Source organism: Myodes glareolus, chromosome 11 (assembly GCF_982192425.1).
Source record: "Myodes glareolus chromosome 11, mMyoGla1.1, whole genome shotgun sequence".
Taxonomy (NCBI): Eukaryota; Metazoa; Chordata; class Mammalia; order Rodentia; family Cricetidae; genus Myodes; species Myodes glareolus.
Window position 1 is genome coordinate 16,476,557 of NC_142036.1, and position 13,622 is coordinate 16,490,178.

Here is a 13,622-nt window from a genome sequence, read left to right on the forward strand (position 1 = left end):
CAATATGCTTGCCTCTATTATTGAAGCACTGTGTGCTTATGCATATGTATGCACATGAGGCACACATCTGTGAAGATTAGAGGTCAACACCCTGAAGCTTTCTCTACTGTTCTGTATCTTTTTCTTCAAACAGGGTCTCTTGGAGCTCACTGACTGTCATCTAGACTAACTGACTGGTGAATCCCTGGGATCCTTCGGTCTCCTCTTCCCAAGACTAGGATTAAAGACACATTGGCCATGTCTGGCTTTTTATGTGGGTGCTGGAAATCCCAAGTCACACTTTACCCACTGAGGCATCTCCCCACCCCCATGCAGAAGGGTTTAAGGTATCTGTAGTAGCTGATCATTCTCTGCACAAATGCACAAACAATTACCTCGAGGAAAAACAAGTTCAGAACATTAATCCACAACATTTAAACTGGTGTAATACGAGGTAAAGACAGCAGAGCAGATGAAAAATGGCTTGGCTCAACATGTAAAATAAGGCCCACTACCCTTGAGTAAGAACAGAGCTCTTACAGGGGTTCAACAGCTCAGGCGGGGTGCTACTTACTTCCTCATTAAACAGCTTGCTAGTTTCTTTTTTGATGGGGTCTATGAGCTGGACTTGGCCTGCGGAAAAGCCCACTAGGAGAGAGACACTTTCTGCTGTGGCTGTTAGGTGGTTGAAGTCATGACAGGTAGGCTGTGTTCCTTTGTATATCCTTTTATCTATTGGTTTACTCAAGTCAGCAGCCTGGAGGAAAGAGAAAAATACATACAGTAAACAGCATATTGAGGTGAGAAAGCTAAGTTAAACTATTTCATACGCTACTCCATTATAAACTTCAATTTTAAAAGCAAAGTTATTTAAAATACTGCTTCAATTGTGACTTAAATTCACCTCATGTTTTATAAAAGCAATTTCACATATGTAGCCAACTAGATATGTTAGATTATCTATAAAATATTCATTTGGAACTGTTGCTTCCACAATTTTTCCTCCTTCAAATGTGTGTAACAAGGACTTCCGAACTTCAAAAGTAAAACCCCTTTGATCCTAAATTCCATATTTCCAAATGCATTCCAAGAAGTCTAACAGAGTAAGTCTATGCACATACAGTTCAGGTGTGTCTAGAGTATCTGAAAGTCCACTGTTCAGTTATCTAGAGTTAATGGTACTCAAAGTGTGGACTACAGACTGGCAGGCAGCAGCATTAACTGGAAACTCAGAATGCAAATTCTCTGTGCATTAGAAATGATGGGAGTAGCCTAGAAGCTGTAGCTTTATAAGCCTCCCAGGTGATCAGATGTCCATGATCTGAGAACCACCACCAGGGGCGGCTTCTGCTGCTGCCATCACCTCTACTGCTTATAGCAGCCCTGCAACACCCAACATCGAGAGCAGTCACCGCCCTGCTTGGTTAATGGCAGAGCTGGACTTGGAACCTAGCTCTGTTGACCATCAGCAGATGGGGGAGAATATACATTCAACATTCTAAGGAAAAAAGCAAATAGTGACTTTTCAATGTGTCCAACTCCCCCTCCCCCATCCCCACTCTGTGCCATTAAAAAATGTTTGTTTTGGTTTGGTTTGGTTTGGTTTTGGTTTTTCGAGACAGAGTTTTTCAGTAGCTATGGAGCTAGTCCTGTAACTATGTAGACTAGGCTGGCCTCGAACTCACAGGGATCCACCTGCCTCTCTGCCTCTTGATTAAAGGCGTGCGCTACCACTGCTCAGCTTGTTTTAGTTTTTTTGTTGTTGTTTTGCTTTTTGTTTTTTGTTTTTTCCAAGACAGGGTTTCTCTGTGTAGCCCTGGCTGCCCTGAAACTCACTCTGTAGACCAGGCTAACCTTGAACTCACTGAAATCCGCCTGCCTCTGCCTCCCCAGTGCTGGGATTAAAGGTGTATGTCATCACCACCTGGCTAAAAAAAAAAAAAAAATGTTTTTAACATTCATCAAGTGTATGTACACACGGGTGCCATGTGGAGTGTGTGGAGGCCAAGGAACAAGTTGTAGAAGTCAGGGTTCTGCTTCCACCATGCAGGTCGCCGGGACTGAACTCTGATCCATGTGTTTCCCTTTTTCCCAAGATGCTTATTTTCTTGAAGAAATGTCCCACATTAAGTGCAATATGCTAAATTGTTTCTGTTGAACAAAGGCAGCCATACCCCCTCCTATGTTTGACAATCACAGGTGAAGGGCCAGTAACATGGCTCAGTGGTGCAGGCGCTTATTGTCAAGCCCAAGGACTGCATATACACGCTCTTCCACAGACACAGACAATTTACAGTAAGATAAAAAGGAAAAGGTAAAACCACAGGTGGAGACAGTACCATTCCTATGCATGGCGCTCTGTCTATTCTTTATAACATCCTTCTCTTCACCTCAGGTACCATCGAAAACCCACAGGCCGCAGTTCCCTCCCTTCTTCCAAAGGGACCTGTGACACGATATGACTTATTATTCTGTTTCATTCCCAAAGAACAAATACTGACTAGAAAGGAGGACTTCAAAATTGTGAGTGACTTTGAGCAAGCTCGAAACAGAGGATTTCACAGTACCCGGGAGGGCCATGCGGTCTTGGGAGCCCAGCACAAAGGAGGCAGATTACCCTTCCAGCTTTGCCTCAGAAGAGGGGCTTGCCTTTAATAAGAAGAGAGGCTTGCCTTGAGAGGCAAAGGAAAGCAAGACCTCTGAGTTCAGGGCCAGCCTGGTCTAAAGAAAGCTCCATGCCAGTCCGGGCTACACAATGAGATTAACAAACAAACAAACCAAAACTACAGATGAGACTTCCTGTTCCACCTGCTGTGGGACTGTCTGGAGGGTGAAGCAGGGAGTGCGCCCATGAAACAGCACTGAAGTCAATGGAGGGGACACTAATTCAAAACAAAGCGTGTTGGCCTTGCTGCAGGGAGAATGGATGAGGAGGCACCTGCCGTGAGAAGAGATGGGCTCACAACAGCTGGGTAGAGTCGAGATCAGAACCAGAAAGCACCTAAAGGGACCCAAGACAGACTCGACGGAAGGTTCCTGCTGGGCCCTAAAGGCTGGGCAAGAAGACCCCAGGCTGTGGAAACGAGAGTAACCATTCCAGAACAATGAAGTTACCAGAAGGAAAAGTGGCCAAAATAAGATACAACTGGCAGCTGAAGAATAAAACTCCATTTAGAAGTGCAAATCACTAAATTATTACTTTAAAAAATATTTCATAGCCGGGTGGTGGTGGCGCACACCTTTAGTCCCAGCACTTGGGAGGCAGAAGCAGGCGGATCTCTGTGAGTTCAAGGCCAGCCTGGTCTACAAGAGCTAGTTCCAGAACAGGCTCCAAAGTCACAGAGAAACCCTGTCTCGAAAAACGAAAGGAAGGAAGGAAGGAAGGAAGGAAGGAAGGAAGGAAGGAAGGAAGGAAGGAAGGAAGGAAGGAAGGAAAATTTCAAGTGTGTGTTTGCCTCATGTGTGTCAGTGTACCGCAGGCATGTCTGAGGAGCACAGAAGAGGGTATTAGATGCCCTGGACCTGGAGTTACAGTGGTTGTGTTTTGAAGCTGGTCCTCCACCTCTTGGGACACACAAACGCACAACTGTACCCTAGGACACTTCCTCTATATCTCAGGCTATTCTGTCCAAGCCCCTTGCTCCCTAATGGCACATCAGACAACATGTTGCCTACACCAAACAGAACTAACTACTGTGAAGCCTGAAGAGACCCAAAGGACTTGCTCCCCACTCCTTAGGCACCCATCACACACACAAAAATTACTTCTCTGAAAGTATTCCTGGATTCTACTCTTGGTACTTGAGGTCTCTGAAGTCTAGCCCTGGCAAAAGAGAAGCCCACCACACAGTCTGTCAGTTCACACAGCACAGCTGTCTCCCCGTCTTCTCTCAACAACCAACTGCCTAGCTCGATATATTTCTGTCCTGTTTACTCCCTACTTTGTGTGTGGTACTACTTGGAGCTCACACTCCTTTTAACAGCAGCAGTCACTACCTGAGCCAGCCTCTGTCTCTCGTCAAGGGGTCATGACTCCCTGGCAGATGGCTTCTGAGCTTGAGGCCATCTGGCAGGATGGAGAAAGTCTAGACCTTATAACTTGGCAAGCTTAGACTTAAAGCTGCCTTCCCTATTGACAGGTAGCTTTTATCTGTCATTTTATCTGTCATGTAGCCTCAGAGAACAAGCCCTGCCTCCCCACAGGCAGAGGCTCTCAGATAGTAACCACAACCATCTTGTCCGTACTTGAGGTCCAAAGCTTTGCTACCTCCATTTCCATCTATCAAAGCGTGAAGATCTCCCCTGCTGCAACATTCCCCCCTGGTCTCACAAAGCAACAGTTACTACAGACCAGGCCCACACCAGGAACTTGACGCCCATTATCCCATTTCATCTCTGATGCGGTAACTAGGAAGGGATGCAGGGGTTCAGGCCCCGTGTTCTCTACCTTCAGTTATTCTCCACACCACGCCAAACCTCAGCTGACAGGGCCTCTCTTTGCAGCTTTCATGTGCCATGCTCCTAGTTAGGGTAGTCTCCTTGGCCATCTTCAGGAATCCTGCCAGTCACTTCTAAGACCTACTTGTTCTCCTGGCTACTGCTCTGTGCTCCTCAGTTCATCTGAGTTCCCAAACACATAAACAATCCACAAGGTCTAAATGCTTAATCACTTGCATGGCTTAAGAATTTTTAGTTCTGGGGGCTGGAGAGATGGCTTAGAGGTTAAGAGCATTTAATAATGCTTCCAAAGGTCCTGAGTTCAATTCCCAGCAACCACATGGTGGCTCACAACCATCTGTAATGGGGTCTGGTACCCTCTTCTGGCCTGCAGGCATACACACAGACAGAATATTGTATACATAATTAATAAATGAATAGTAAAAAAGAATTTTTAGTTCTTTAAATTTATTTATTTTTATTTTATGTGTATGGGTGTTTTTCCTGTATGCATATCTGTGCCTATGGAACGCATAAGAGGTGTCAGATCTCCTAGGACTGGAGACTGGGTCATTGTGAACCCCATGGAACCAAACCTGGGTCCTCTGGAAAGGCAACAAATGCTCTTATCCATGAACTGAACTCTAGTCCTCAGAATTATTTTTATTTGTTAACAGTTAAAAACAAAACCAGAGGAACAAGGTGTGGGAAGTCCTTCTGTATGTGTGGCTTTTAAAATTGTTTTTAAAAAATAAAACAAAGTCTTTAAAGAGATAGAGTACAGTTATAGATTAAAAATAAAAATAAGCCACATAAAGATGGAAAATACACAGTTTGGATTATGTGTGCTCTCTTTGAATTTTTTGACTGTGAAAGAGCTAAGTACAGAGAGACATTTCATTGTATGGGCTGCTAAGCTAAAGCAACTATATATTTTAAAGGTATCTTAATTTCAGAATTTGGGTCTAAGGATACGTTGCTTTGGAAAAGATGTTCTTCTTTTGTTTCCACAGAAGATGAGAACCTATGGATTCCTTTCAGACTGCTGTGGTTTGATGGGCCAAGAACCCCTGAAAGGTCACCATGAACACCCCAAAAATACTTTGCCCAACAAAAAGCTAGAAGCAGTTTGGAGAGTACTATGCCCAAATTCCTAAATATTGTTTATAAATATTTGTTTACATTTAAAGGGGAATATGCTATAGAGATTTCCACTGGTATGGATCTTGGTTTATTAATACAAATTTAAGGTCAATTTTGTTATACTGTTCATATGTGTTTCTTTTTTTTAATATTGATTTATTATGTATACAATATTCTTTCTGAAGGCCAGAAGAGGGCACCAGACCTCATTACAGATGGTTGTGAACCACCATGTGGTTGCTGGGAATTGAACTCAGGACCTTTGGAAGAGCAGGCAATCTCTTCCGGAACAGCTGAGCCATCTCTCCAACCGTTTATACGTATTTCTGATCTTGATTAAGGTATTGTGTTTGTGTAGCTCATTTAGAAATACAATATATAATTAAGAAATATAGATTAATAGAGAGTCATCTATAATAGTCAAGCTTGTAGTCAAGTTAGTTAGGTTTTCTAGATATATAGAGATATACTTCAGTTAAATAGGTATTCTTCAAATCTTTCAGAGACCTTCAGAATATGGCATTTAAAATGTTTTAATAACTTAGGACTTTTCATGACAATGAGACACATCTGCTCTAGCAGCACCAATCTACTTCAAGAGGATGATGGACATTGAAGAGGCTCCTTATGGAGTTACTTAGCCATTTGGGCAAGAAACTGCTCTTGCCTGGACTGCTTGATGTTATGCTGTATGAACTGGACATGCAGAACCCACAGAAAAATGACTGTTGAAGATGCCTAAAGAAGGTGAGATGGTCCTTCAGGGTTCCTGCTTCATGAAAGAGTCTGCCAGACATTCTGCAGAACACAGAAGAAGTGACTAACAAACTGCCAATATAGGTGGAACTGTGCTTGAAATTTCCTGCTTCAGCTGGGCGGCAGTGGCACATGCCTTTAATCCCAGTACTCAGGAGGCAGAGGCAGGAGGACCTCTGTGAGTTCGAGGCCAGCCTGGGTGGCTACAAGAATCAGTTCCAGGGCAGGCTCCAAAGCTACAGAGAAACTGTCTTAAAAAAGAAAGAAAGAAAGAAAGAAAGAAAGAAAGAAAGAAAGAAAGAAAGAAAGAAAGAAAGAAAGAAAGAAAGAAAGAAAGAAAGAAAGAAAAGAAATTTCCTGCTCATGGAAAAGTCTGCCAGATACTGTGTACTGTGGGCCAGTAGGCTGAAGATGGGTGCCCACAACATTGCAGAAGAACTTTGGGTGACTGTCCAGGCAGTGAGGTGTCTCTTTCAATACTAGAGTTTTGGAAGTTGCTTACAATGCACTTGCTGATAACTTGGCAATATTATATCCTTCTGGAGTTTTTGATGGAATTGAGGAATAGACAGTCATAGTTTTCCTTAGTTATGATAAAAGATAAAGTAGATATAGATATTGTAACTGTAATTCTTGCTTGATACCTGTTTTGTTATATGTAATTTTATTACATTAAAGCCTTTCTTTGTATTTAAACAGAAAAGGGAAAATGTAGGAAGTCCTTCTGTATGTGTTGCTTTCATTGGTTAATAAATAAAGAAACTGTTTAGAGCCTATAGAGGGCAGAACAGAGCTAGGCAGAGAAAACTAAACTGAATGCTGGGAAAAAGAATTCAGGGAGATGCCATGTACCACCAGAGGGGAAAGATGCAAGCTGCCAGCTGGAACCTTACAAACAGGCCACAAACCTCATGGTAAAATATAAAATAGAATAAAATAATAGAAATGGGTTAATTTTAGATATAAGAGTTTGCCAAAAATACACTTAAGCTTGGTTGCAAGCAGTATTGCAATTAATACAGGTTTCTGTGTGGTTATTTCAAGTCTGGGCAGCTAGGAATGAACAAGCAGTCTCCTACAACAGAAACATCTCCCTTAAGGAGCAGAACTTCTGTAGTAAAGGTACATACACTGTCCTGCTCTACAAATTCAGCTTTGTTTTCAGTTTCCTGGTGGCTTCCGAATTGCATCCTGGTGCATCCTAATTATGACCAATCATCTGAACTCTTTTAAACATGAATTTAAAACAGATCCCATTTCTTTCTTTCTTTTTTGAGTCAGAGTTTCTCTGTGTAGCCCTGACTGTCCTGGAATTCACTCTGTAGACCAGACTGGCCTCAAACTCACAGAGATCTGCCTGCCTCTACCTCCTGGGCACTGGCAGTAAAGGCATGGTGCCAACCCCCTGCTTAGAACCAATTTCTTAAAATCTCTTACCAGTCCTAAGAATCCTATCATATTGGTTACCAGACTCAACAGAGAATCCATATCCGTAATATCACAAACACTTGAGGTTTGCTGAAGGAACTATAGTTACTCTTGATTGTTCTCAAGGTTAGAAGTGCATACGAGTTCTGCATATGATGAGTTATTTATCTAAAATAATGTGTCAATGTCTCATCATACTCATCAGCTCAACTTAGTACAAACCTTTAAGCCATGCTTGAAAAATACATCCTTGCCAGGCCCTATGATGCATGCAGAGCAGAGACCCTAGCACTCGGGGAGCAGAACAAGCTGGCTAGAAATTCAAGGTTATTCTCAGTTATAAAGTGAGCTGGAGGCCAGCCTGATAAAATGAGATCCTGTCACAAAATAACAAAATTCAAAGCTAGAGACTAACTTATGTCATATGAGGCCTGGCCTGCCTTATACAACAGAAACATCCAAACCAACATCCCTCAATCTAGGCTGAGGCAGGAGATTCACAAATTCTAGGCCCATCTGAGCTATAGTGTGACACGCCATTTCAAAAAGGAACAAATGCAAAATCAAGACCACAACTCTGGTGTCCACATCTGTCTTATCAGCACTTAGGAGGCTGTGGCAATCAATCATGACCAGTAGTGAGACCCAATCCCAGTTCTTAGAAAAAAAAAAAACAAAAAAAACAACAACAACAAAAAAAAAACAAACAAGAGAGCTGGAGAGATGGCTCAGTGATAAAGAGCACAGGCTGTTCTCCCAGATGAATTGGGTTCAGGTTCCAGCACCTGCAAGGCAGCTCACAGCTAACTCCAGTTTAGGGGATCCAACAACCTCTTCTGGCCTCATCAGGCACCAGGCACACACATGGTGCACATAAACATGCAAATAAAACACTTTTTTGGCGTACACCACCATGCCTGACTAAGTAAAAACATTCTTGCACATAAATAAATCTTTTTTAAATTATATAAAAATAATCCCACTAGGAAATCAGAGTCAACTACCTACGTTCTAGCCAGTAAGAATTCTTAAATTCCTTTCTTCCTTGGACCATGGACGCCTTGGGAATTCTTTTCTAAGTTGAACCTGTCTGCACTTTGTCTGCATACCAGACGAGGGCATCAGATCTCATCACAGATGATCATGTGGCTGTTGGGAACTGAACTCAGAACCTCTGGAAGAACAGTCAATGCTCTTAACCTCTGAGCCATCTCTCCAGCCCCTTCTCAGATGAATCTTGCTGAAATATGGTGAGGACTGTTCCTCCTAGCACACACTGCTACCCCATCCTCCTGGCTCCCTGCAGAATGCTGCTGAGCCAACACAAGTGTTGAGCATTGGTTGGAACCTGTGAGAGGCAGCCTGGTTCCACAATCTGAGCCTATGTGTAGTGAACATAAGCGTGCCACATCACGTGGTCCTGAGCTGAGGCTCTCTTTGTGGGAACTTGCTACTTGATCCTCTTAGGGTGTCCAGGGCATTTGATATGGTATGAAAAACATCTGACTTCTTTTGAAAAATGTGTTAAGTGACAGATCCTAAACATGTTAGGGGGAGCAGTGTAAGTGATAAAGGTGAATTTAATCTCCTTCCCCATTCACATTTGAGAATCACCCAGGGCAAGCCAGTCTTTTGAAAGAAAACTGTCCTTTTACTAGCAAGTTTAACAATTAAAATGCTCAAACGAGAGTGCTCTCTGTGTATTCTTTGCGTCCAATCCCTTTTCTCACAACTAAACTCACTCCTCCTTTCTAGCATTCCCCGCCCAAATGACAGTTTCATGGCCCATCTAAGGCCTGCCTGTTCCATTCTGGCCCAGTTTGGCCTCCCTGGCTCTGTACCAGTATCTTTCCACCCACTTCTATCCTGTCCAATTATCACACACAATCTGCCAGATTCATCTTGCGGAATCACTCTCATATAAAACCTCCAGGGCTCTTTCTGCAAGACAGGACAGATCAGCCATCCCAGCTCCCAAGGGGCTTTAGCACCATCCCTACTCCTCCTTACCCCGAAGGCATTGCCCGTGTGCTTCTATGCCTGCCAGCCTGGCCCTCTATTCCAGTTTTTATCTAGTAAACTTGCTCTGGGCAGTTTGTCAAGGCAGCTTCCTCCCATCACTGACCTTGGTTGTCTTTCCCTTGACCTTCAGAGGGTCCCTCACTGTAGGCCACATTATTAGTGGTACATGGTCTAATAATACTCCATACACTGTGAAAGCCCAACTTCTTTTTAAAAAGTCAAGGAAATGATTAGAAGGTTGTCAAATCACTAACGACCTGAGGAGATCGCTAAGGGCAGCAGCAGTCAAATGCTTCAAAGGTCGCCCTTACACCATTTTGAAAATCTGAAGAACTGGTGTTTTCATTATCATTCACCTTGCATTTTAGTATAATGTGTGCATGTTTGTATGAAAGGGGGCTGGAGAGACAACTAATGCCACAGCACAAGGGTGGAGGTCAGAAGCCAACTTTGTGGAGTCGGTTCTCTCCCTCAGCCTTTATGTAGTTAGTTCCCTGAAGTTCACATTCAGATTGCCAGGCTGACACTGTTACCCACTGAGATATCTCACTGGCCCGCCACCATCATTCTTCTTGATCACCTCTCAGACAATAAGAATAAAAATTTTCTTTTCAAGGTCACAAACAATACCTACTGGTGTGGGGGGGGGGGGAAGTATAGGGGTGTTACCTTAAAACTTTGGTTCAAAAATAAAGCCTATTATGTACATTATAAAGATTGTTCCACAATTTTAATTTAGTTAGACTTGAAGCTTCTAGTGCTTGCCAGGATTCAGCATACAGTCTACTGCCTGGGGCTGGCCTACTGGTCCACATCTTCTGGAATTGAAGAAACACTAAAGATTTCTAAGCCACAGGAAACACAGGTATTCAGAGTTGAGCGGGATAACTGCTTAGTTATAAAAATATCATACAGACACTCTCAAATATGTTCATTACATCCATTTATAATATTGATGCAAGCAGGTAACACATAAATATAATAGCTGTACAACACGTGCGGATGTCAGCAGTCCAACCTGTCCTTTAGACAAACAAAATTAGTCAGTCACACAATTCACCCTTTCACAGTCCCTTCGGTTCAATAGTCACATCCAAAGACCTGCACAATTAGCGTAATACTATGTAAAGAACTCAGGAGGCAGAGAGGTGGACATTCTCTGCGAGGTCAAAGCCAGTTTGATCTATAAAGTGAGTTCCAGACTAGTAAGGGCCACAGTAGAACCGTGTTTTAAAAAACAAAGAAAAACCCGTATGTAAAGAGTCGAACACTTAAATGATAGACACACACAACGGGCAACCATGAGTATGTTATAGATCAGTAAACTAATAAATCAGTATGCTTAGACTCAGTTATCTCAGCAAGAAAAATGATGCCAAACAACTGCACATTTAAGTATGCAACCAGACTTTTTTCTCTCTCCTGCCAGCCTTTTCTGAATAACCACTCTGAGGTTTAATATTGACTACAAACTATTTGACCTATTAGCTCAGGCTTATTATTAACCAGCTCCTAGAACTTAAATTAACCCATTCCTATTATTCTATATTTTATCACGAGGCTGTGGCTTGTCACCTCACAGCTTGCTTCTCTGGTGGCTGCTGCCATCTCTCTGACTCCACCTTTTTTCTTCCTGTATCTCTGTTGGATTTCCCATCCGGCTCTATTCTGCCTGGCTATTGGCTAAATCAGCTTTTTTTATTAGCCAATGGTAGATAATAAAACATATTCACAGCATACAGAGAGACATCCCACATCAATGTTTCAAGAGCCAGGATCTTGTCAACATTACTGACCATCTTCTAGTAGGGAGCCTGACATAGATAAAATATATTAAATGTCTGTAATAGAAAAGAATAAAGGTAAAGGACCCAAGAAACACAAAACAGACTTGCACAGACATAAACATAATCCTTTTGCTGATTAAAATGCTAACAACTAATTGCCTTCTTGGGTACCCATCTGTAAAAACAGAAAACAAAAAACAAACAAACAAAACCTCCAAAGCAAATAATGGTAGGCCTTTAGAGTTTGCGGAGCATATTTGCACATCAGCTCCTTACCCAGCATTCTAAGCCTATGCAACAGCTACTACTGAAGCTCTTATTCCATAAACATGGAAACAGCAATAGGCGTAGTGGAACCATGTGAGAGACATGTGGCAGGTTCCATGGACCTATGCTCCTTCTACATTACCATAGTAAAAGGCTGTAGGCCTGGAAGTGGTATTCAGTTCTAAACATCTATCTCTGTGTGGCTGTGTCTTGTGGGATCAGGTAGTCCACCCTGCTCAGTTTAGCCCAGACTCCAGACCTCCCTTCTAATGCACTGATCCCACTAAAGTGGGGTGATAATGGTACAGTTCCCAGCATAAACAATTGGCACTTAAAAGGCACTGGAGGAACTGGGCAGTGGTGGCGCACGCATTTAATCCCAGCACTTGGGAGGCAGGCAGGCAGATCTCTGTAAATTCAAGGTCAGCTTGATCTACAGAGCAAGTTCCAGGACAGGCTTCAAAGTTAAAGAGAAACCCTGTCTCGAAAAACCAAAAAAGGGGGGTGGGGCACTGGAAGAAAGTAATTTCCTCTTCTGAACACACATGAAGACCCACACTCATCTTACAGGCTTTGGAGGGGGGACAGGATAATTCTTATTGCCCTACATTTTTTAAGAAGGAGAAACCATGTCCTGGTATGTTTTCCTTCCATGACTTTGCAGAACATGGCAGTGGCTTCCCTTCTTAGTCTTAGCCCTTCTTTTGTCCTTGTACATACAAGCACACAGCCCACAATGCCTGGCATTCCAAATCCACTCAATTTACCCAAAACAAGCTCTTGGCAAGGTGCCTGCCAGCATGCTCTGATGAGCTGACCTGGAGTGAGTGCCTATCATGCACATGCCAGGGCTGTTTTGCATGTGCAGCAGCAGCAAGGCTGTGAGAGGTGTGGCAGGCAACTAGGCAGAAGGAAAAACAATGAGCCAAAGAGCAGTGCTAAGGCCATTAATGAGATGTCAGATGTGAGCACATCACCTTTCTGTCAGGCTCAAATGGGAAGAGGTCCACAGTCACAAAAGGCACATCAGTTCCCAGCAACGATGTCCAGAATGGCTTGCTGTTCATCAAAATCAGGTTTCTTAGGGAGGATGGGGTGACAGCAGGGGAAGAAGTTGAGGGCCAGGACAACAAACCAGCATCTTCCAGGCCCTGCACTGCTAGCAATTATCTGCTAAAATGACAAACTTCTGTTGCTATCATATGTCATTTTTCCCAAGGCATCTTGTCACTGAAAACACTTAACAACGTAAAAATCTACTCCTTTATTTCTCAGAATAGTTTTTCTACTTCTAAGTTCTTTTGTCCACCCCCCTCCTTATTTTTCTGTTTTGACAAGTCTCTGTGTAGCCCAAGTCAACTTGTAACTCAAGACTGTTCTGCCTCAGCCTCCCAGATACTGGGAATACCGCTAGCAAGTGCCACCATGCCCAGGTACTGTAATAAGCTGCTAAATAGTATCTCTATCATCACCTCCTCACTCTGTGGCACTTTGTGGACACAAGAGTTACTCACTACAAATGACTGTCCTGGTGTCTCACTTAGGCTAATGAAATACCAATTTCTTCATTAAAGAAAAACTATGAATAAACATTAGGCAAATTCAATTTGCACACATTCTAACACCAGATCTCATCACATTAAAACGCTGTCATATTCAAATGACCTATGTTTTAATAAGCCCTTCTGTTAAATATGCACAGAGATATATAGTTCTAGTCCAAAAAATACTGTCAATATCTCAAATGGAAAGAAAGAAAAGTGCTTTTATTTTTGCAAAAAGATACCCGTCTTAAACTCTTAA

The 13,622-nt window shown here is 42.7% G+C and overlaps 1 protein-coding gene across 8 annotated transcripts in view; it reads right to left on the bottom strand.

Moving 5' to 3' along the window:
• Positions 1–13,622, bottom strand: part of Wdr20 (WD repeat domain 20) — a 66,777-nt gene that overhangs the window by 23,359 nt on the left and 29,796 nt on the right. For 5 of the 8 annotated variants that reach the window (XM_048431308.3, XM_048431309.3, XM_048431313.3 and 2 more), the window contains exon 2: positions 554–736. The exons of 2 other annotated variants lie outside the window; for them this stretch is intronic. In XM_048431308.3, coding sequence (XP_048287265.1) covers positions 554–736 — 183 coding nt within the window. Of the gene's footprint in view, positions 1–553; positions 737–12,796; positions 12,818–13,622 lie in introns of those variants that run through there. One more of the 8 variants, XM_085697948.2, reaches the window with a different exon arrangement.